The following is a 23,430-nucleotide window of genomic DNA, read 5'->3' as shown; positions in this document are numbered from 1 at the left end:
CACAAGGGGGTGATCCTTTTCCCAACTCAGTGATTCTGTTTTTGAATCTTTATTTTTGCCTGACATGTTGGTGTTATATCTTTCACTTGGATGTTATAAGTTGCACTGAGTAATTACAACTGGATAAACAAAAAGGTTGTCTGTCTTTATTTCAGGCTACAAACCAACACAATGTAATTATTTTCAACTTCATGTAAATCAACAATCAAAGATTATTTACGTCTACACCTAAAGGTTTTTCCCATGACAATTCTCATCTCTTGATTCCGAAGACTGTATATTATTGGATTGAATAATGGAGTAATCATAGTGTATGTCAATGCTATTACTTTGTTTACAGTCAATGCTTGTCCCTTACTTGGAACCAAGTAGGTGGCTATTAGGGTCCCAAAAAAAATACACACAACACTCAAATGAGAACTACAGGTGGAGAATGCTTTCTTTCTCTTGATGGCTGTGGAAATCCCAAAGATAGTTATAAAAATACAAATATAGCTTATTGTAATTAAACTAAAAGGCACTATAATTAATGGGATGGAGAGCACTACTATTTCCATTTGAAAACCAAAATTATTAGAACACGAAAGCTCTAAAATAGGTGGAAGATCACAGAAGAAATGGTCAATGACAGTGTGTTCACAGAACTGAAGATTACACATCAAAATAAGGGTGATCATGGTTAAAAGAAAACCCAGCATCCAACAACAAATAACCAGATGATACTGTAGCTTAAGGTCCATGATGGAGTGATAAAGCAAAGGATTGCAAATGGCAACATAGCGATCATAGGACATTACTGTAAGGAGGAAGCACTCTGTGCTTCCTACAGCCACAAATAAGTAACTTTGAGTGATACAGCCTTTGACAGAAATCAGGGCTCCTTCTAACCAAATAACATGTAACATGTTAGGTACAATAATAGTAACCAGAATAATTTCCACAGACGACAGTTGTTTGAGAAAGAAATACATGGGAAGGTGCAATTGTTGTCTGGTAGAGACCAATATAATGATAATAGTGTTTAAAGTTATTGTCATAACATATACAATGAATATTAGTAGAAGAAAGACAACTTTAAAAGAGCCAAGTCTTTGGAATCCAAGAAGCAAGAATTCAGTCACAGCTGTTTGATTTTTATTAAGCATTCTCAGATTTTAATATAAAAAATAATGTATCTGGTCCTGTAATGCAAAAAAATTACTGAAAGACATATTAAATGTTAAAGGGACAGTCTACCCCAGAATTGTTATTGTTTAAAAAGATAGATAATTCCTTTTCTTACCCATTCCCCAGTTTTGCATAACCAACACATATTAATACACATATTACCTCTGTGATTGCCTTTTATCTAATCCTCTGCAGACTGCCCCCTTATCTGAGTGCTTTTGACAGACATGCAGTTTAGCCAATTAGTGCAGACTCCTAAATAACTCCACGGGAGTGTGCACAATGTTATCTATATGACACACATGAACTATTACTGTCTAACTGTGAAAAACTTTCAAAATGCTCTAATCTAACTTCAACGGTTTTAGAAATCAGTTTGAGCCTACCTAAGTTTACCTTTTCAAAAATAACACCAAGGGAACAAAGCAAATTTGATGATAAAAGTAAATTGGAAAGTTGCACGCCCTATCTGAATCATGAAAGTTTAATTTTCACTATATTGGCCCTTTAAGCAAACCACCCCAACTGCTATTTATAAATATATATATGAAAAAAGAATAGTCTGAATAGTTAACGTAATCTCATTTAAGTGTGTTCTTGAAATTTAAGAGTGCTGAATTCCCATTCTTTCTAAGAGGGTATAGCTATCCTCTTTTTCTTTCTTTTTAATATTAAAGATATTCTAATTCAATATATATATACCATTGCCTTAATAATCTGTTAGGTGTTTACATTTGTCAGATTATGTGTCTATAAAATATACAAACATACATATTTTTTTGTTAAACAAAGGGAACTATTTGACCATAGCATATAGGTTTTAAAAAAATGTTGCAATATATTACCATAACCAATATATATATATATATATATATATATATATATATATATATATATATATATATATATATATATATATATATATATATATATGTGTGTGTTTGTGTTGTGTGTTTTTATACAAAACATATCACTTCTGCATATTTTTACACTAAGTGAGTGTAATGTTTTTATGCATTAATTATATATTTATACCTAGTCTTCAAGATCAGTTTCTCAAAAGGTGCCAGTCTCTGACTAAAATACAAATAAAGAAACTTTATTACTCATTATAGTAATTAGTATTAACAGTAATTAAATAATGCTGTATAATTTTAAACAATTAAATAAAAAACTTGAGTTTTAAAACCATTACTTTGAAGAGTCTGTATTGTATTTTAGTAGCATCAATAAAGAGTACAAAATTATTTACAAATTATACAAATTTATAATTATTTTACTAAATGCAGGTTGTGTAAACTTATAGAAAAATCATATTTGTGATTTGTAATAAACCTTAGCCTAACATTTCTTTGTTATTCCTATTATTGTTTCATGCAAACTTTGCCTTATAGTAATTATTTAGTTGCTTCATATACCTTTTTTATAACCTCATAACCATGACAATTGCTCTCTCCTCTTATTGTTTTACATACAAGAAAGCTATAAAATGTGGCTTATGGAAACCAAAAGGGAAATTGATTCCTGTGCTGTTTATTTCCACATTTTAACATGACGAGCCTTCCCTTATTGTTCTGTTTTGTCACAATGCTTTTTATACATTACATCCTTTGTAAATTCTCTTGGTGGTAAAAGGTTTTTCAGATGCCCAGAGAAATTATTATGATTAGGTGATAATTATTTAATTGTTTGCAGAAGAATCATGGAATCATTTATGGTCTCTCTGGACAAGAGATTTAACTTATTGTAAACAGAAATCTAAAATAAAGAATACAAACAATTATTAAATAAAGGTATTCTGGTCATAGAGTTTAAGGGGCCAATTTATCACGATCCGAATGGGGCCGTATACCCCTGTTTCCGCGCAAAACAGGAGTTAAGAAGCAGTGGTCGGTTCTTAAGACCACTGCTCCTTTACTCGTCTGCCACCTCTGATGAGGCGGTTAGCAATCCACCCGATCCACCAGAATTGCTTGTGCAATGATAAATGCAGACAGCATACGCTGTCAGCATTTATCAATGTCACTACAGCGGATCATGTCTGCCAGACACATGATAAATTGGCTCCTAAGTTTAAAATTTCACCTATGTTGGTAAACAAACCAAGAAACTGAGAAGGAGATCAGAAATTAAGTAAAAACTTTATTTTGCTATTGATTTTTAAAAGACATGAATTTTCCTGTTTTTTCAAATGACAAATGTGGGTTGATCACAATAATTATCTGCAGTTAAAGGGACATGCAAGTCAAAATAAAGTTTTATGATTCAGATAGAGCATGCAGTTTTAAGACACTTTCAAAATTACTTCCATTATCAAATTTTGCGCAGTCATTTTATATTCACACTTTCTGGGAAAAAAAATCCTACTGAGCATGTGCATAAGCTAGTATACTAGTCTGTGATTGGCTGATGTCTGTCACATGATACAGGGGGCTGTAAAATGGGAGAAAAAATAAATTTGTCAGAAAAAAATCTACTTAAAATTCATAGTAGGTGTTATTGCCTTGTCTTTTTTTTTAGGAAATTATTTATTATTATATTTTATTGCATTGAGTGGTCCTATAAACAGTAACAGTGAGCACTTTTAAAACTCAAGTCAAATCTCAATATTTCCCATTTTTTCTGTGGTAGGAAAATATGATGGCCTTGATTACAAGTTGAGCACTATTGATAGAGCAGAGTGCTCTATCAATATTGCAGGCAAGCACTTAGATTAGCAAGCAGTCTGGTATCATGTTACAGCAAATGAAGAAGAGGGAAAAGCCACTAGTTTTACTGAAAATGTAGGCAGCACTCAACATCACTCTTACCTGTTTCACGCACTAGGCGCTTTGTCAAAGAGTAATATAGTAATGACGCACACAAGTTAAAATAAATAGGTCCAGATTACAAATGGTGCGCTAATGATAATGCAGGGACGAAAAGCATTTTGCTTGACAGCGCTATTATTAAAGCGTAACTTAACATTACAAGTCCTTGGGAAAATGTCCTTTACCAGAGAAGGGTTTCTGTGCCGGACTACATTCAAACACTACTTATACTTTCAAAGGATATCGGTGGAAATTGCATGCTTTCAAAATCGCTCATATTACAAGGTTAAAGTTATAGCTCACCAGTGAAAACCAAAATAGCGCTTGAAGAATAAGTGCGGCCTGAGACCTGAAATAAAGTGCAAAGCTAAAAATAAAAGTTTTACAAAACACATCAAATACATATAAATATAAAGTATTACATGTACATATATGCATATTAAACATGTTATATATATATATATATATATATATATATATATATATATATATATATATATATATATATATATATATATATATATATATATATATACAGTATATACACATAAACATATTAAAAATTTAATTAATTATAATGATTTATTAGAATTTTTATTATATTTTTTACAAAATAATTATTCATTTTTATTAATAATATGTTTCACTATTTTATATAAAATAAATGCATAACATACCCTAATAGAACTCTTGTCAGGTTTAGCGCACGTGGAGTAAAATAATTCTTCATGTGCACTAAACCCGACAGCAGTTTTATTAGGGTGTTTTAAGAATTTATTTTATATAAAATATTAAAAATATTATTAATAAATGTAAAAAATTATTATAGAGTTTCTTAAAATACTAATAATTCATTAAAATATTTCATTTAATAATATTCAATAATAATTATTAACAATTAAAAATAATCACCAAGATTACAAGTTGTACGCTAAACCCGGTGCGTACATAACGCTAAAAATTTAGCGCTACTTTCCATAGCGCTGCCATTACAAGTTACAGAAAAACCTTCTTGTGTTCTGCGGTATGGAGAGAAAGTGTTAGAAAAAAACAAACACCTGCGATTGCAGAATGGCGATTGCTATAACGCAATCCCCATTGATGTCTATGGGGAAAATAAGTTTATGTAAAAACCCTAACACCTTAACATAATACCCTAGTCTAAATACCCTTAATCCACTGCCCCCAACATCGCTGACACTAAATAAAGGGATTAACCCCTAAACTGCCGCCCCGCAACGCTAACACCTAAATAAAACTATTAGCCCCTAAACCGCCAGCCTCCCACATCGCAACTTCTATAATAAAGCTATTAACCCATAAACCGCCTGCCCCCCATTGCTACTACTATAATAAAGCTATTAACCCCTAAACCACCTGCCCCCCACATCGCAACTATTAGAATAAAGCTATTAACCCCTAAACCACCGGCCCTCCACATTGCAACTAATAAACTAAACTTATTAACCCCTAAACCTAACACCAACCTAACTTTAAATTAAAGTTACAATATAACTATCAAATTAAATAAAAACTTATCTGTGAAATAAAAAAAAAACCTAACATTAAACTATAAATAAACCTAACATAGCTATTTTTAAAAAATAAAATAAACGAAAAATGAAAAAACTAAGTTAAACCCCCCCCTAATACTACGAAAAAAACTAAAATTACAAAAAAAACACTAAAATTACAAAAATTAATCAATGAAATTATCCAAAATAATAAAAATTAAACCTAATCTAATACCCCTATAAAACAAAAAAGCCATCCCAAAATAAAAACAACCCCAAATCTAACAATAAACTAGCAATAGCCCTTAAAAGGGCCTTTTGTAGGTCATTGCCCTGAAGCAATCAGCTCTTTTACCTAAAAAAAAATACAAAGTACCCCCTAACAGTAAAACCCCCCAACCAACCAATCCCCCAAAATAAAAAAAACCTAAGCTACCCATTGCCCCTAAATGGGCATTTGTAGGGGCATTGCCCCTAAAAGGGCAATCAGCTCCTTTGCTGCCCATTAAAATAAAAATCCATAATCTAAAAAAATTCAAACACCCAAAAAAATAAAAATAAAGTCTAACCCTGAAATATGTTCTCACAGTTCCTGAATTCCTGTGGTAAAGGTCTTCTTCCAGGTGGCTCCATCTTCAGCCAACACGGGACCATCTTCTATCTTCTTCCTGGAGGTACGGAGTGGTCTTGCCAGATGTGTGGATCCGGAGCGGCGGTCCTCAGTGGCGGCGGTCCTCAGTGGTGTGGAGGCTCCTCTTCATGCAATCTCTGCCGCACACTGAAGATTGAATGCAAGCTACCCCTTTTATATATGGGGTACCTTGCATTCCTACTGGCTGACATTTTCAAATCAACCAAAAGGATAAGAGCTGCTTATATTCTATTGGCTGATTTGAACAGCCAATAGGATTTAAGCAGCTCTCATCCTACTGGCTGATTTGATTATTTCAGCCAATAGGAATGCAAGGTACCCCAAATATAAATGGGGTACCTTGCATTCAATCTTCAGTGTGCGGCGGAGATCGCATGAAGAGGAGGCTCCGTGCTGGATGTCGTCGTCGCCACCATTCCTGCTCAGCTCCGCGCCACAGGGATGAAGATAGAAGATGCCCCCGTGATGGATAAAGATGTCGCCGCCTGGTTGAAGACTTGTCATCGCCTGGATGAAGATGGATGTCTGGACTTCAGGAAATGTGAGTACAGTTTTTGGGGTTAGTGTTAGTTTTTTTTGGGGGGGTTTAGATTAGGGCTTTTTTATTTTTTAATGGGCACTAAAAAGCTAATTGCCCTTTTAATGGGAATGCCCATACAAATGCCACTTTAGGGGCACTGGGTAGCTTAGGTTTTATTTTTGGGGGGGTTGGTTAGGTGGGTATTTTTTATGTAAAAGAGCAGTTTAACTTAGGGCAATACTCTACAAAAGGCTATTGGTAGTTTATTGTTAGATTAGGGGTATTTTATTTTGGGTGCCTTTTTTGTTTTTATAGGATTATTAGATTAGGTTTAATTTTTATTATTTTGGATAATTTCATTTATTATTTTTGTAATCTTCAATTTTTTTATTTTTCATAATTTTAGTGTTCTGTTTTTTTGCAATGTTAGATTTTTTATTTTTTCGTAGTGTTAGGATTTTTTAATTTTTTTAAGTTAGGTTTTTTTATTTTTCGTTTATTTTGTTTTTTAAAATAGTAATGTTAGGTTAATTATAGTTTAAGTTTAGGTTTTTTTTAAATTTCATAGGTAAGTTTTTATTTATTTTAAGGTAGTTATATTGTAACTTTAATTTAAAATTAGGGGGTGTTAGGTTTAAGGGTTAATAGTTTAATTTTGTGTGTCGCGATGTGGGGGGCCAGCGGTTTAGGGGTTAACGGGTTTAATTAAGTATTTGTGATGTGGGGGGCCGGCAGTTTAGGGCTTAATAGGTTTATTATAGTATTTGCGATGCGGGAGGGGTGCAGTTTAGAGGTTAGTTTATGGGTGTTTATAAGTGTTAGTGTACTTTGTAAAATTTTTCTTATGAGTTTTGTGAAACATTTTTGTTTTGCAAAATCCATAACTACTGGTCTCTGATCATGGAATGGATTACGGCGGTATAGGCTATAACGCTAGCTATATAGCCAGACCGCACAGCCTTTAATACAGGCGCAATGAAAATTCCACACTCAAAAGCCATTTTTTTAGTGCAAAATGGAGAGTTGCGGTACAGGCTAAGGGGCCGATTTATCATTGTGCTAGCGGACATGATCCAATATTGCGGATCATATCCACTGCACATCGACAAATGCTGACAGCATATGCTCTCGCCATTTATTATTGCACCAGCATTTCTTGTGAACTGCTGATGCAATGCAGCCCCCTGCAGATTCGCAGCCAATCAGCCGCTAGCAGGGGGTGTCAATCAACCAATAAAATGCAAGCTCGGGGGGCGTGTCTAACCAGCAGCCATGGCAGACTGAAATTTTAGTAGCTCTGAGGATCCATAAGATAATCTGGAAAATATTATAAGAAACCCCTTGCATCTACGCTTACAACTTATCTATTTGGCTTTTTGAGGGGAACCTGAGCATGGATATATAATTTTTTTCTGCATAGATTGCTTTGATGAAGCTGGATCGGACGGACAACTATCTGCCATTGGCCTACCATATATATCTCCTTTATCATCCCATCCCGGTTTACCGGGTATAGAACTATCAAAGAAACTGTCTAAACGTTCTTTATTAAGGGCAACACGGATACCTGACTTGTACATTAACCTAACATGAGCTGCAAAGACAGGCGTCAAGAGTTGGCGGCTTTAAGTCCTCTGATGGCCCTTGATAGATGGGAGGCTCGTATGCAGCAGAAGCTGGATGACTGCTTTCACAGCTTATCGAGGCACCTCCTTAACTTATTTGAAAGCCTGTCGCCGGAATGGAACGCTGCTGAGCCAGTCTCCTATCCAGCCCGGAGCAGTGATCGAGAAATAGCTGAGATTGACTTACACCACAATAATGAGGGAAGCGGAGTTGCGCATCTGGAATCTGCAACCATAGATGACCCCTTCACTGCTGGAGCTTCACATAAATGGCGGCAGTCCGATCCCCTCAACTTTACCATTGTGGCGCAGCATACCGAGACAGCGGCGGCAACGGAGAAACACTACAGGAAGATTTCTGGCTCCTCGAGTTCTATTTGGCCTCCTAACCCTAAGACAATCACAATGAGTACAGAGACCTGGATTATAGCGCCCGCAGAACTGATGCTGGAGGATGCTTGGAGAACTTGCGACTTGATCAGGGTGTCAGCTCTGGTCTCATCTCATCTGAGCTGCATGCAAATTTTCTCCGGCATGTGCTTCACAGACAATCGCGCTAAAATCACTATGCCAACAGGACTGTTACTATGGCCCAGATCTAACAAGGCACTTAGTATGACCTACACACCATGCGATCTAGTTCTACGGCCATCTGGTGCGATCTTCGCTGCAAGTGATCCAGTATTGCAACCTGACTGTAATCTCCTCCTAAGTCGCCGCACTAGAACTGGAATAGGGTGAGGTAGACGATTGTATTACCCTAATAACATGGCTCCAGAGATTAGGAAGATGCTAAGCCATGAGGGTCCCTACTCACTTCTGGGTTCTTGTTTTATTATATCTATTGCATGTTATTTTTCTATTGGGAGCTAATTGTTTCTACATATGAGAGTGTTTGCTTAACATTTTTACATTTTTGGTAAGGCTGCAATTGAATCTCTGCTCATTTAGCTATCACACTTATACACAGCTAGGATTCTTTATAGCATAATAATATAATGTATCTCATAAAACCTGGAAGCTTCGATTTCTCTTTTTGATACTTAGGAGTATAGCAGAGGCCTCACGTACCAGTAATATTAGTAACTCTAAACTTGTATCACACCACACATGCAGGAAGTATCTTACACCCCAGCCACATGAAACCTCCTCAATAAACACTCTTGAAGAGTGACCCTCTTATGTTTTACTGCTCTGTCTAAGCCACCATGCAAGGGTTAACCTCTTTCAAATATCTGCTAAAATATGTTATAGGCTTGAAGATTTATTAGCATATAAATTCTCATGGGGTGGTTTGGGGATATAGCATGCTCTCTATTTGCAAACAATTTTTCAGTCATTAACCCTAGAGCTTATATGATCCTCTATGCTCAGAATATACGCTGGACTGAATACCCAACCCTCATTCCACTGAATAAGCGTATCTAGCTTACTATCTGGACCACTTTTTCTCAGCTAATTTCATTGTCTATGTAATAGTAAGCAGAAAGGGTAGTGGTATACTTTGCCTGATCTTGAGGTTTTTAAACTTGTTGTAAAACTTACAAATTTAAGAAGTATATGGTGTTTTGCAATGCGGACATGCAAATTAGTTGTTTTCCCATAACTTAATACCTGACATACTAGATCTGTTGTTAGCCTCACCTTCATGCTTTTCTTGTCTGCACATTTATAATTCTCTTACAGGGTCTGTGATATCATATGAGATCCTTTCTATACTCCAACATTGATCCTGACCCAGTTTATCTACTTAGTATATGCAATGAGATACCTACTATATGTATATGCTGAGACACTCCTATCGTTGCTTATAAGTAATACCTGTTTATGGTAACCAGAAATACCTTATTAGGTCAATGAGGATAAGTCCAATGACCATGTATTATGATCTAATCACCACACTATGTGTCAGAGGCCCATCATTTGCTCGTTAGTGTTCAGTATATGGACAGATTTCATCTCACACCATTTCATATGAAACCCATTTCAAGCCATTCTATCATAGGCTCTAGTAGACATAGAGCTTCTGTAGTACTCAATTCCACCATTAGGCTTTTAGTCTACCACTATATAGGATAGCCCTTCTTAATGTAATATTACGCACTCCTGCCCCCTTTTACCATACACCAAACAGCTCCCCACTCCTCATGAAAAATTTTTCTCATAGTTATCCCTTCATTTGGCTTATAGGACGACCTCTTCTCGGGCGCCTCTAAAGATAGTCCATTCCCTATTCCTTACCTTAGGTCCTTTGTAATATGTGTTGCACAGATATACTGCTCTACATTGATCTACCTTAGATTACATAGCCACACTACTTTTAACTACTACAGAGCAACTAATCCTGCAAATTCACCTATTGTCTATGTTTATAACGTAGAGCCTAAATCAGATAAGAGTATTAACTACCCTAGGCAAGAGAAGTTTGGCAACTATCATATACCCTTGTTCTTGCAAGCATACTTATTCAAAGATTTCCTTGTCTTATTGCTTTGAACTAGATAGAGTTATTCAGACCACAGGTATGTCCTTATATTTTACACACTGCTATTCCTGGTGGGTAATAGGCTCTATATATCTTCACCAATATATATGTCTTTATAGTTATTTAATGTCTATCATTGCCTAATTAGAGTGTTCTGTATACGGTATGCCATATACTCCACTCAACCACTCCCACAGCCTATCACCCATCAATACTTCCTTGGATCAGGAGTGATCGCTGTAAATACTACCCCTCCTTCAGTTTGTCCACCATAGGTATGATTTGAGAATGACTTTAGATATCCTAAGAGGAATGGACTTTACATAACCATTTTACTGTGGTCCACGATATTTTCACTTATATTTAGATTGTTAGACACTGATAACTTGACACGCCCCCCCCCCCCCAATTCCCTTTCCTTTATCATTCTAGAGCGGCTCTTGTCCGCTGTTTCCCCTACCCACAACCACTACTAAGGCCCACAAGTGGCCATGCAAAAACCAATTTCCCTCACTACGCCTCATCAGATTTTTCAGGTCCAAAAGTGGCCACTATCCTAAGCAGGGAATCATTACAGTTATAAACAAGAAAAATGAGGTTCCATTTTCAGACACCTACATTATCTAATCTCTACCATAGATTACCACTTCTTATATATACGCACTATGCAGCCTTATCGAATGATACTAATTACTCTCCTACCCGCAATATTGATAAGTGACACTATTAGCAGCAGGAAGGACACCCAAATAACTTAAAAGGTGCTCTAATTTCTTATGATCAGTATCACCTCTGCGATGACAATTGTTTTCCTATGTGGTACTCATCTACGCTTAATTGACGTGTATTATCTATATCTGTTGTAATGCTGTTTTTTTTTTTCAGTTTGACCAGTATTTACAATTGTGTATTTGTACATTGATGTCTGTTCATTTACTATTACCATTGTTTCCAAAAACCTCAATAAAAAATTATTTAAAAAAAAAAAAAAAATGCAAGCTCAATCTTATTGCATCAGCCAATAGGATTTTTTCAACCTTAATTCCGATTGGCTGATAGAATTCTGACAGCCATTCGGAATTCAAGGGACGCCATCTTGGATGACGTCATTTAAAGGAGAATTCATTCCTGAAGAGCCGTGGAAAGAAGAGGATGCTCCACGCCGGATTTCTTGAAGATGGAGCCGCTCCGCGTCGGAAGGATGAAGATAGAAGATGCCGTCTGGATGAAGACTTCTGCCCGTCTGGAGGACCACTTCTTGCCACTTGGATGAAGACTTCTCCCGGCTTCGTTGGGGATGGATGTCCGGTCTTCAAAAACTGTAAGTGGGTCTTTGGTAGATATGTACATGGCTAACAAAATTTGGTTCGTTTTCGGTTCGGATCGATTCGGAATTTCGGTTCGGATCGATTAGAATTCGGCAAAATTTGAATGAATTCGTTTCGGATTTATTCGGATTCCAATAAATTCGGCTGTATTCGGTTCTATTCGGTTCGATTTGGTTCCGAAATTCGGAAATTCGGTATGTTTTAGGTGGGATATGCTGTGTATTAGACTAGTATTATGTACTGTATATTAGGTGTAAATAGTACTAGTGTAATACACAGCCATCCGAATCTACCGAATAAAGTCAGTAGTTAAGAGCTTTATGGGCTAACACCGGAATATAAAGCTTTTAACTACTGAGTGCTACAAAGTACACTAACACCCATAAACTACCTATGAACCACTAAACCGAGGCCCACCCACATCACAAACCCTATAATAAAATTATTTAACCCCTAATCTGCTGACCGGACATCGCCGCCACCTACATTATAGCTATTAACCCCTAATCTGCTGTCCCTAACATCGCTGAATCCTACATTATAGTTATTAACCCCTAATCTGCCACCACCAACGTCGCCATAATCTAACTACAAGTATTAACCCCTAATCTGCCGACCGGACATCGCCGCCACCTACATTATAGCTATTAACCCCTAATCTGCTGTCCCTAACATCGCCGACCCCTACATTATAGTTATTAACCCCTAATCTGCCCCCCCCAACGTTGCCCCAATCTAACTACAAGTATTTACCCCTAATCTGCCGACCGGACATCGTTGCCACCTACATTATAGCTATTAACCCCTAATCTGCTGTCCCTAACATCGCCGGCCCCTACATTATAGTTATTAACCCCTAATCTGCCACCCCCAACGTCGCCACAATCTAACTAAAAGTATTAACCCCTAATCTGACGACCGGACATCGCCGCCACTATAATAAATGTATTAACCCCTAAACCGCCGCACTCCCGCCTCGCAAACACTATAATAAATTTTATTAACCCCTAATCTGCCCTCCCTAACATCGCCGCCACCTACCTACAATTATTAACCCCTAATCTGCCACCCCCAACGTCGCCATAATCTAACTACAAGTATTAACCCCTAATCTGCCGACCGGACATCGCCGCCATCTACATTATAGCTATTAACCCCTAATCTGCTGTCCCTAACATCGCCGACCCCTACATTATAGTTATTAACCCCTATAATAAATTTTATTAACCCCTAATCTGCCCTCCCTAACATCGCCGCCACCTACCTACAATTATTAACCCCTAATCTCCCGCCCCCAACATCGCCGCTACTATAATAAAGTTATTAACCCCTAAACCTAAGTCTAACCCTAATCCTAACACCCCCTAACTTAAATATAATTTAAATAAAACGAAATAAATTTACTATAATTAAATAAATGAATCCTATTTAAAACTAAATACTTACCTGTAAAATAAACCCTAGCGCTTAGATTTGGAGTTTTGCGTTAGAAGGGGTGCGTTAGCTACGCCTGCTTTTTTTCTGGCCACACCTTTTAAATACCGCTGGTATTTAGAGTTCACAGAATGGCTGCGTTAGGCTCCAAAAAGGGAGCGTATAGCATATTTACCGCCACTGCAACTCTCAACACCAGCGGTGCTTACGGACGCGGCCAGCTTCAAAAACGTGCTCGTGCACGATTCCCCCATAGAAAACAATGGGGCTGTTTGAGCTGAAAAAAAACCTAACACCTGCAAAAAAGCAGCGTTCGGCTCCTAACACAGCACCATTGTTTACTATGGGGAAACTCTTCCTAAGTCTGCACCTAACACCCTAACATGTACCCCAAGTCTAAACACCCCTAACCTTACACTTATTAACCCCTAACCTGCCGCCCCCGCTATCGCTGACTCCTGCATATTTTTTTTAACCCCTAATCTGCCGCTCCTTACATCGCCGCAACCTACGTTATCCCTATGAACCCCTAATCTGCTGCCCCTAACACCGCCGACCCCTATATTATATTTATTAACCCTTAATCTGCCCCCCACAACGTCGCCGCCAGCTACCTACAATAATTAACCCCTAATCTGCCGACCGGACCTCACCGCTACTATAATAAATGTATTAACCCCTAATCCGCCTCACTCCCGCCTCACTAACCCTATAAGAAATAGTATTAACCCCTAATCTGCCCTCCCTAACATCGCCGACACCTAACTTCAATTATTAACCCCTAATCTGCCGACCGGACCTCACCGCTACTATAATAAGTGTATTAACCCCTAATCCGCCTCACTCCCGCCTCACTAACCCTATAAGAAATAGTATTAACCCTTAATCTGCCCTCCCTAACATCGCCAACAGCTAACTTAAATTATTAACCCCTAATCTGCCGACCGGACCTCGCCGCTACTCTAATAAATGTATTAACCCCTAAAGCTAAGTCTAACCCTAACACTAACACCCCCCTAAGTTAAAAATAATTTTTATCTAACGAAATAAATTAACTATTATTAAATAAATTAATCCTATTTAAAGCTAAATACTTACCTGTAAAATAAACCCTAATATAGCTAGAATATAAATTATAATTATATTGTAGCTATTTTAGGATTTATATTTATTTTACAGGCAACTTTGTATTTATTTTAACCAGGTACAATAGCTATTAAATAGTTATTTACTATTTAATAGTTACCTAGTTAAAATAATTACAAAATTACCTGTAAAATAAATCCTAACCTAAGTTACAATTAAACCTAACACTAAACTAGCAATAAATTAATTATATAAAATACCTACAATTATATACAATTAAACCTAACACTACACTATCAATAAATAAATTAAATAAAATACCTACAAATAAATACAATTAAATAAACTAACTGAAGTACAAAAAATAAAAAAAGCTAAGTTACAAAAAATAAAAAAATAATTACAAACATAATAAAAATATTACAACAATTTTAAGCTAATTACACCTACTCTAAGCCCCCTAATAAAATAACAAAGCCCCCCAAAATAAAAAAAATGCCCTACCCTATTCTAAAATTAAAATAGAAAAGCTCTTTTACCTTACCAGCCCTTAAAAGGGCCTTTTGCGGGGCATACCCCAAAGAATTCAGCTCTTTTGCCTGTAAAAAAAAACATACAATACCCCCCCCCAACATTACAACCCACCACCCACATACCCCTAATCTAACCCAAACCCCCCTTAAATAAACCTAACACTAAGTCCCTGAAGATCTTCCTACCTTGTCTTCACCATGCCAGGTATCAGCGATCGCTCCAGGCTCCAAAGTCTTCATCCAAGCCCAAGCGGGGGCTGGAGATCCATCATCCGTCTGAAGAGGTCCATCATCGGGCTGAAGTCTTCATCCAAGCCCAAGCGGGGGCTGGAGATCCATCATCCGGCTGAAGTCTTCTATCAAGCGGCGGCTGAAGAGGTCCAGAAGAGGCTCCAAAGTCTTCATCCTATCCGGGCAGAAGAGTAGATCCGGACCGGCAACCATCTTCTTCCAAGCGGTGACAAGCGGCTCCATCTTAAAGACCTCCGGCGCGGATCCATCCTCTTCTTCCGACGTCCTAAGTCCGAATGAAGCTTCCTTTAAATGACGTCATCCAAGATGGCGTCCCTCAAATTCCGATTGGCTGATAGGATTCTATCAGCCAATCGGAATTAAGGTAGGAAAAATCTGATTGGCTGATGGAATCAGCCAAACAGATTCAAGTTCAATCCGATTGGCTGATCCAATCAGCCAATCAGATTGAGCTCGCATTCTATTGGCTGATCGGAACAGCCAATAGAATGCAAGCTCAATCTGATTGGCTGATTCAATCAGCCAATCTGATTTTCCCTACCTTAATTCCGATTGGCTGATAGAATCCTATCAGCCAATTGGAATTCGAGGGACACCATCTTGGATGACGTCATTTAAAGGAAGCTTCATTCGGACTTAGGACGTCGGAAGAAGAGGATGGATCCGCGCCGGAGGTCTTCAAGATGGAGCCGCTTGTCACCGCTTGGAAGAAGATGGTTGTCGGTCCGGATCTACTCTTCTGCCCAGATAGGATGAAGACTTTGGAGCCTCTTCTGGACCTCTTCAGCCACCGCTTGATAGAAGACTTCAGCCGGATGATGGATCTCCAGCCCCCGCTTGGGCTTGGATGAAGACTTCAGCCCGATGATGGAACTCTTCAGCCGGATGATGGATCTCCAGCCCCCGCTTGGGCTTGGATGAAGACTTTGGAGCCTGGAGCGATCGCTGATACCTGGCATGGTTAAGACAAGGTAGGAAGATCTTCAGGGGCTTAGTGTTAGGTTTATTTAAGGGAGGTTTGGGTTAGATTAGGGGTATGTGGGTGGTGGGTTGTAATGTTGGGGGGGGGGTATTGTATGTTTTTTTTTACAGGCAAAAGAGCTGAATTCTTTGGGGTATGCCCCGCAAAAGGCCATTTTAAGGGCTGGTAAGGTAAAAGAGCTTTTCTATTTTAATTTTAGAATAGGGTAGGGCATTTTTTTATTTGGGGGGGCTTTGTTATTTTATTAGGGGGCTTAGAGTAGGTGTAATTAGCTTAAAATTGTTGTAATATTTTTATTATGTTTGTAATTTTTTTATTTTTTTTTGTAACTTAGCTTTTTTTATTTTTTGTACTTTAGTTAGTTTATTTAATTGTATTTATTTGTAGGTATTTTATTTAATTTATTTATTGATAGTGTAGTGTTAGGTTTAATTGTAGATAATTGTAGGTATTTTATTTAATTAATTTATTGCTAGTGTAGTGTTAGGTTTAATTGTAACTTAGGTTAGGATTTATTTTACAGGTAATTTTGTAATTATTTTAACTCGGTAGCTATTAAATAGTTAATAACTATTTAATAGCTATTGTACCTGGTTAAAATAATTACAAAGTTGCCTGTAAAATAAATATTAATCCTAAAATAGCTACAATATAATTATTTGTTATATTGTAGCTATATTAGGGTTTATTTTACAGGTAAGTATTTAGCTTTAAATAGGAATAATTTATTTAATAAGAGTGAATTTATTTCGTTAGATTTAAATTATATTTAACTTAGGGGGGTGTTAGGGTAAAGGTTAGACTTAGCTTTAGGGGATAATAAATTTATTAGAGTAGCGGTGGGGTCCGGTAGGCAGATTAGGGGTTAATAATTGAAGTTAGGTGTCAGCAATGTTCGGGAGGGCAGATTAGGGGTTAATACTATTTATTATAGGGTTATTGAGGCGGGAGTGAGACGGATTAGGGGTTAATACATTTATTAGAGTAGCGGTAAGGTCCGGTGCGCAGATTAGGGGTTAATCATTGTAGGTAGGTGGAGGCGACGTTGGGGGCGGCAGATTAGGGGTTAATAAATATAATATAGGGGTCGGCGGTGTTAGGGGCAGCAGATTAGGGGTACATAGGGATAATGTAGCTGGCGGCGGTGTGCGGTCGGCAGATTAGGGGTTAAAAAAATTTAATAGAGTGGCGGCGATGTGGGGGGACCTCGGTTTAGGGGTACATAGGTAGTTTATGGGTGTTAGTGTACTTTAGAGCACAGTAGTTAAGAGCTTTATGAACCGGCGTTAGCCCAGAAAGCTCTTAACTACTGACTTTTTTCTGCGGCTGGAGTTTTGTCGTTAGATTTCTAACGCTCACTTCAGCCAAGACTCTAAATACCGGCGTTAGAAAGATCCCATTGAAAAGATAGGATACGCAATTGGCGTAGGGGGATCTGCGGTATGGAAAAGTCGCGGCTGGAAAGTGAGCGTTAGACCCTTTCCTGACTGACTCCAAATACCAGTGGTAGCCCAAAACCAGCGTTAGGAGCCTCTAATGCTGGTTTTGACGGCTAATGCCAAACTCCAAATCTAGGCGTAAGATAGCTACAATATAACTAATAGTTACATTGTAGCTATTTTAGGATTTATATTTATTTTACAGGCAACTTTGTATTTATTTTAACTAGGTACAATAGCTATTAAATAGTTGATAACTATTTAATAACTACCTAGCTAAAATAAATAAAAATTTACTTGTAAAATAAATCCTAACCTAAGTTACAATTACACCTAACACTACACTATCATTAAATTAATTAAATAAATGAATCCTATTTAAAACTAAATACTTAACTGTAAAATAAACCCTAATATACCTAGAATATAACTAATAGTTACATTGTAGCTATCTTAGGATTTATATTTATTTGACAGGCAACTTTGTATTTATTTTAACTAGGTACAATAGCTATTAAATAGTTATTGACTATTTAATAGCTACCTAGTTAAAATAATTACAAAATTACCTGTAAAATAAATCCTAACCTAAGTTACAATTAAACCTAACACTACACTATCATGAAATAAATTAAATAAATTAACTACAAGTACCTACAATTATCTACAATTAAATAAACTAAACTAAAGTAAAAAAAACAAACAAACACTAAATTACAAAACAAAATTTTTTTTTCAAGAATTTAAAACTAATTACACCTAATCTAAGCCCCCTAATAAAATAACAAAGCCCCCCAAAATAAAAAAATGCCCTACCCTATACTAAATTACAAAAGTTAACAGCTCTATTACCTTACCAGCCCTTAAAAGGGCCTTTTGCGGGGCATGCCCCAAAGAAAACAGCTCTTTTGCCTGTAAAAAAAAACACAATACCACCCCCCAACATTACAACCCACCACCCACATACCCCTACTCTTACCCAAACCCCCCTTAAATAAACCTAACACTACCCCCCTGAAGATCTCCCTACCTTGAGTCGTGTTCACCCAGCCGGGCCGAAGTCTTCATCCGATGGGGCAGAAGAGGAGATCCAGACCAGCAGAAGTCTTCATCCAAGCGGGGCAAGAAGACGTCTTCCATCCATCAGAAAAGTACCAAAAAACAACTAATAACTACCTAGCTAAAATAAATACAAATTTACCTGTAAAATAAATCCTAACCTAAGTTACAATTACACCTAACACTACACTATCATTAAATTAATTAAATAAATGAATCCTATTTAAAACTAAATACTTACCTGTAAAATAAACCCTAATATAGCTGCAATATAACTAATAGTTACATTGTAGCTATTTTAGGATTTATATTAATTTTACAGGCAACTTTGTATTTATTTTAACTAAGTACAATAGCTATTAAGGGGTCGATCCGATAAAAATCGTCGCCCGCAAAAGTTGGCGATGCCAATATTTGCGCGGATTTGGTATCCTATATACGGCGTAAGCTAGAAGTTACGCGCGTAGATTTCTGGCGTCGCCCGTAGTTTTTTGGCCCATAGACTGATATACAAAACACGCGCAATTTGCTATCCTATATACGGCGTAAGGACTTACGCACGCAGATTTTTCTAAATCTACGCCATTCTCAGCTCGCCACAAATTGAAGGCGCAGGTACCCTTGCACTGACTTAGAAACCAACGTAACTCTCAGAAGGCCTAACAAATGCATGCCTAACAATATACATAGCAGCAGCTTGTTCACAAATAGTTAACCTCTTAAAAGCATTTATTATTCCTGCCCCTGCAAGTGTGTCAAACCAATCACAAACAGCACAACCCCTCACCTGCAACCTTAAAACACCTGCAAATGCACACCCTCATTAGCCACCATGTTTCCCTTGCAGTATATTGCATTTAGAGTCAGACAGCGTCGTGGGGCACAAGGGGTGCTGGAACCCCTACAAGCCCCTGTTTTGGATGGTATCCCTGCTGCTGAGGTCCCTGGTCATGGTGCTGTAGCTGTCCCTGCTCCAGCTGCTGCTGCTGCCCTCCCTGCTCCTCCTGCTGTTGTCCCTGTTCCTGGTGCTCCCCATGCTGCTGTTGCTGCAGCTGCCCATAGGCCAGCAGGGCCTATAAGACGAAGGCATCAGCAGAGGGGAAGAGCACCAAGGGTACACAGGGTTAGGGTCACCCTGTTTGGGATGACAGAAGTGGAGGTCAGGGAAAAATATCGCTTGACATCTGCAAGCCTCATTAACCTATATGAGGTGTTGAAGGATGAAATTGACCCTCAAGCGTATAGGAACCGAGCTCTGACTGGTATGCAGAAGCTGTTGTGTGTTGTACACTTCCTGGCAACTGGCTCATACCAGTCAACAGAGGGGCTTGTGTCTGGCCTAGCGCAGTCTACCTTCTCCAGGATTCTAGGGGAGGTTCTGACTGCTCTAGATAACCAGACACAACGATACATTCATTTCCCCCATACCCCCCAGGAATGGAACCGTCTTAAACAAGGCTTCTATCGACTGGGGGGTATTCCTAATGTCATGGGGGCAATTGATTGCACACATGTGCGTATTGTGGCCCCACATGAGGAGACAATCCTCTATATTAACAGGAAAGGGTTTCACTCATTGAATTGCCAGATGGTCTGCGATACCAATCTGAAATTCTTACATGTGTATGCAGGCTTCCCAGGGAGTGCACATGATTCCTACATCCTGCGCCAGACCTCCTTATTCAATATGTTTGAAAATGGAACACTTTCGGGAGGATGGCTGCTTGGTGAGTACCTTCATTCTGTCTGTATATTTATAATAAAGGGACACTAAACACATATTGTCATCTCATGTGTCAGATAGAGAATACAATGTTAAACAGCATTATAATTCACTTCTCTTATATCATTTTATTCATTCTTTAAATATATATTTTTTTTTAATTACTAATTCACATATATGAGCCAATCATATGAGGCTTCTATGTGCAGCCACCAATCAGCAGCTATTGAGCATATCTAATATGCTTGTCATCAAGAGTTATCTATAGAATGGAGAAAATGATCTAATCAAAGTTAATTATCAAGCTGCTAACAATTGCAGGTTCATATTAAATGGACAGTCTAGAATAAATTGCTCTTCCATTATTCAGATAGGCCTTTTAATTTAAATTAACTATCCTGATTACTTCCATTAATTTTTTTATGAAATCTATCTTTTATATGTGATTCATGTTGTGTCCCTTTAAAGCACATGATGTACCTGTAGTAATCCAAACACATATGTTACATGACAGGTGACGCAGGGTACGGCTGCAGACCATGGCTATTAACCCCCTTGGTGCACCCCATTACAGAGCCACAACTCAGGTACCAGGAGGCACACATAAGAACAAGGAATGTCATTGAAAGGAGCTTTGGCCTATTAAAAACCAGGTTCAGGTGTCTGGATGTTACAGGCGGAGCACTACAGTATAACCCCAACAAAGTGTGTTCCATTGTCAATGCTTGCTGTATTCTACACAACATTGCTGTGGACACACGTTTGTTGGGGGACATTGACCCAGAGCAGCAGCAGCAGCTGGTTCCTGTACTTGAGGATGTGGACAGGGGGACACTGAGGGGGAATGAAGTGAGGGATTATGTCATCCGGGAATACTTCACCTGTAAGTTACTTATTCATAATTACAGTAAACCGTAACATTCACATGTATTATGATGTTTGACAGTACCTCACCAACCATTGCATGTGTATATATCATGTCTTGCAGAATGTAAAAGTTTGGATTTCCACTGCATGTAAGTGAAACTACTACATCCCAACCCCCTTCCCTTAAAGGGACACTATACGCAAACATATTGTTTCATGATTAAGGATAGAGAAGATAATTTTTCACAAACCTTATAATTTCAATCAATTACCTATTTTCATTATTTATTTAGATATACTTTAATGAAGACATAGAAATGCACACAGTGAAGAAATTTCAGGAGGCATCTATATACAGCTACTAATCATCATCTACCAAACATATCTTGATATTGTTTTCAGCAAAGAATATCAATTGAATGAATCTACAGAAATAATAGAATGAAATTATAGTTTATTTTTGAAATTATCTTCTCCTTCAAAATCATGAAGTACAAATATTTGCTTTAATGTCCCTTTAACAACCCTAATTACTGTATATTTATAATTTGTTTTATTCATGTTTAGTTCACTATCATTAAGAATGAGGATAATGGATATTTATACCTTATGTTCACACCTTCTTTAAATATATTATTAGTTATATATACCAACGTGTCAATTTATATTGGATGTGAGAAACCTTGATGTACATCTTAGAAGTTAATATTACTATATGTACCGTTGAGACACAACCATGTCATGTTGTTTATTGAGCATGAATATGTCATAAACATTATAATAATTCCTTTTTGGTCCATTTCAACACAGGAATTATTATATGTTTTACCAATATTACTGTACTAAAACACAACTCACATGGATGTGGATGACAATTAGATAGTAAATAACAGAGGACAAGATTTTCAATGAAATTGAATAATATTTTTTTTTTTTTAGGCCTCTTAGATGAGGGGCCTGGTGTGGGTCTTCTGCCTCTCCTGGGTTGTGTGGATACACTAGGAGTGCTGGTCACAGAGGAGATACTTGATGCCATGTCCTGCTGTTGGGTGAAATGCTCCACCAAAGCCCCCAACAGTTGATTCTGTTCCCTCCATCTTTGGTCACTTTGGATTTGCATGTCCGATATTACACGTAGCATTTGATTCTGATTTTGGACCATAGCTGATAGCGATGCTGCCATGTCCCTTTGCAGCTCATTCGACCTCTGTTGCAAACGGTGTTGGGTTCTATGGAACCTGTGTTGTTCCCTCTGCATATTCATACACGTTTCCGTTAGAGTCTCACAGGTCAAAGTTTGCCTCCTCTGTAGTGAGATATATTCATCACCCATGGCAGAACTCAATTGATCCATGGGCTCTTCATCAGCAGGGACAATAGGCACTCTTTCAATGACGTGTTCCTCAGCTGGAGGTGCCGGAACAACAACCTCAGCTGGAGGTGCCGGAACAACAACCTCAGCTGGAGGTGCCGGAACATTAACCTCAGCTGGAGGTGACGGAACATTAACCTCAGTTGGAGGTGCCGGAACATTAACCTCAGTTGGAGGTGACGGAACATTAACCTCAGTTGGAGGTGCCGGAACATTAACCTCAGTTGGAGGTGCCGGAACAATAACCTCAGTTGGAGGTGCCTGAAAAAAAACAGCAGCTGGACGTGCAGGAAGAGATATCTCAGCTGGAGGTGCAGCCACAGGGATATGAGCTGGAGGTGCAGGGCGATGGATTACAGTTGGTGGAGCCCTTCCAACTGAAGATGATGGTCCAGATGTCGGGATGGACCGATAGTCCCAATGTCCGCTGGTGTGCATCCACTCAGCCTGCTGGTATACTCCTGTAGTTCCCTGATATTGTTGGGGGGGGGGAAATACATCTACCCTTTGGGGCTGGTGGGGCTCCCCCTCCAAGCCATAGGAATATTCCTCCTGCCACGGGTCCTGCCAGGTATCCTCCTC

The 23,430-nt window shown here is 38.0% G+C and overlaps 1 protein-coding gene across 1 annotated transcript; it reads right to left on the bottom strand.

The window, feature by feature from the left end:
* Positions 1-212: 212 nt before the first annotated feature.
* Positions 213-1,145, bottom strand: LOC128664726 (olfactory receptor 10A3-like). Its single transcript, XM_053719534.1, has one exon. The coding sequence runs from the start codon at positions 1,143-1,145 to the stop codon at positions 213-215; it is 933 nt and encodes a 310-aa protein (XP_053575509.1).
* Positions 1,146-23,430: the final 22,285 nt, after the last annotated feature.

The sequence above is a fragment of the Bombina bombina genome, chromosome 6 (assembly GCF_027579735.1).
Source record: "Bombina bombina isolate aBomBom1 chromosome 6, aBomBom1.pri, whole genome shotgun sequence".
NCBI classification, from domain to species: domain Eukaryota; kingdom Metazoa; phylum Chordata; class Amphibia; order Anura; family Bombinatoridae; genus Bombina; species Bombina bombina.
Note: the sequence above shows the minus strand (reverse complement) of the source record. Positions and strands in the feature narration are given on the sequence as shown.

What these genes read in the sequence shown, in the direction of transcription:
- LOC128664726 (XM_053719534.1), bottom strand. Translation starts at nt 1,145, where the DNA reads ATGCTTAATAAAAATCAAACAGCTGTGACTGAATTCTTGCTTCTTGGA.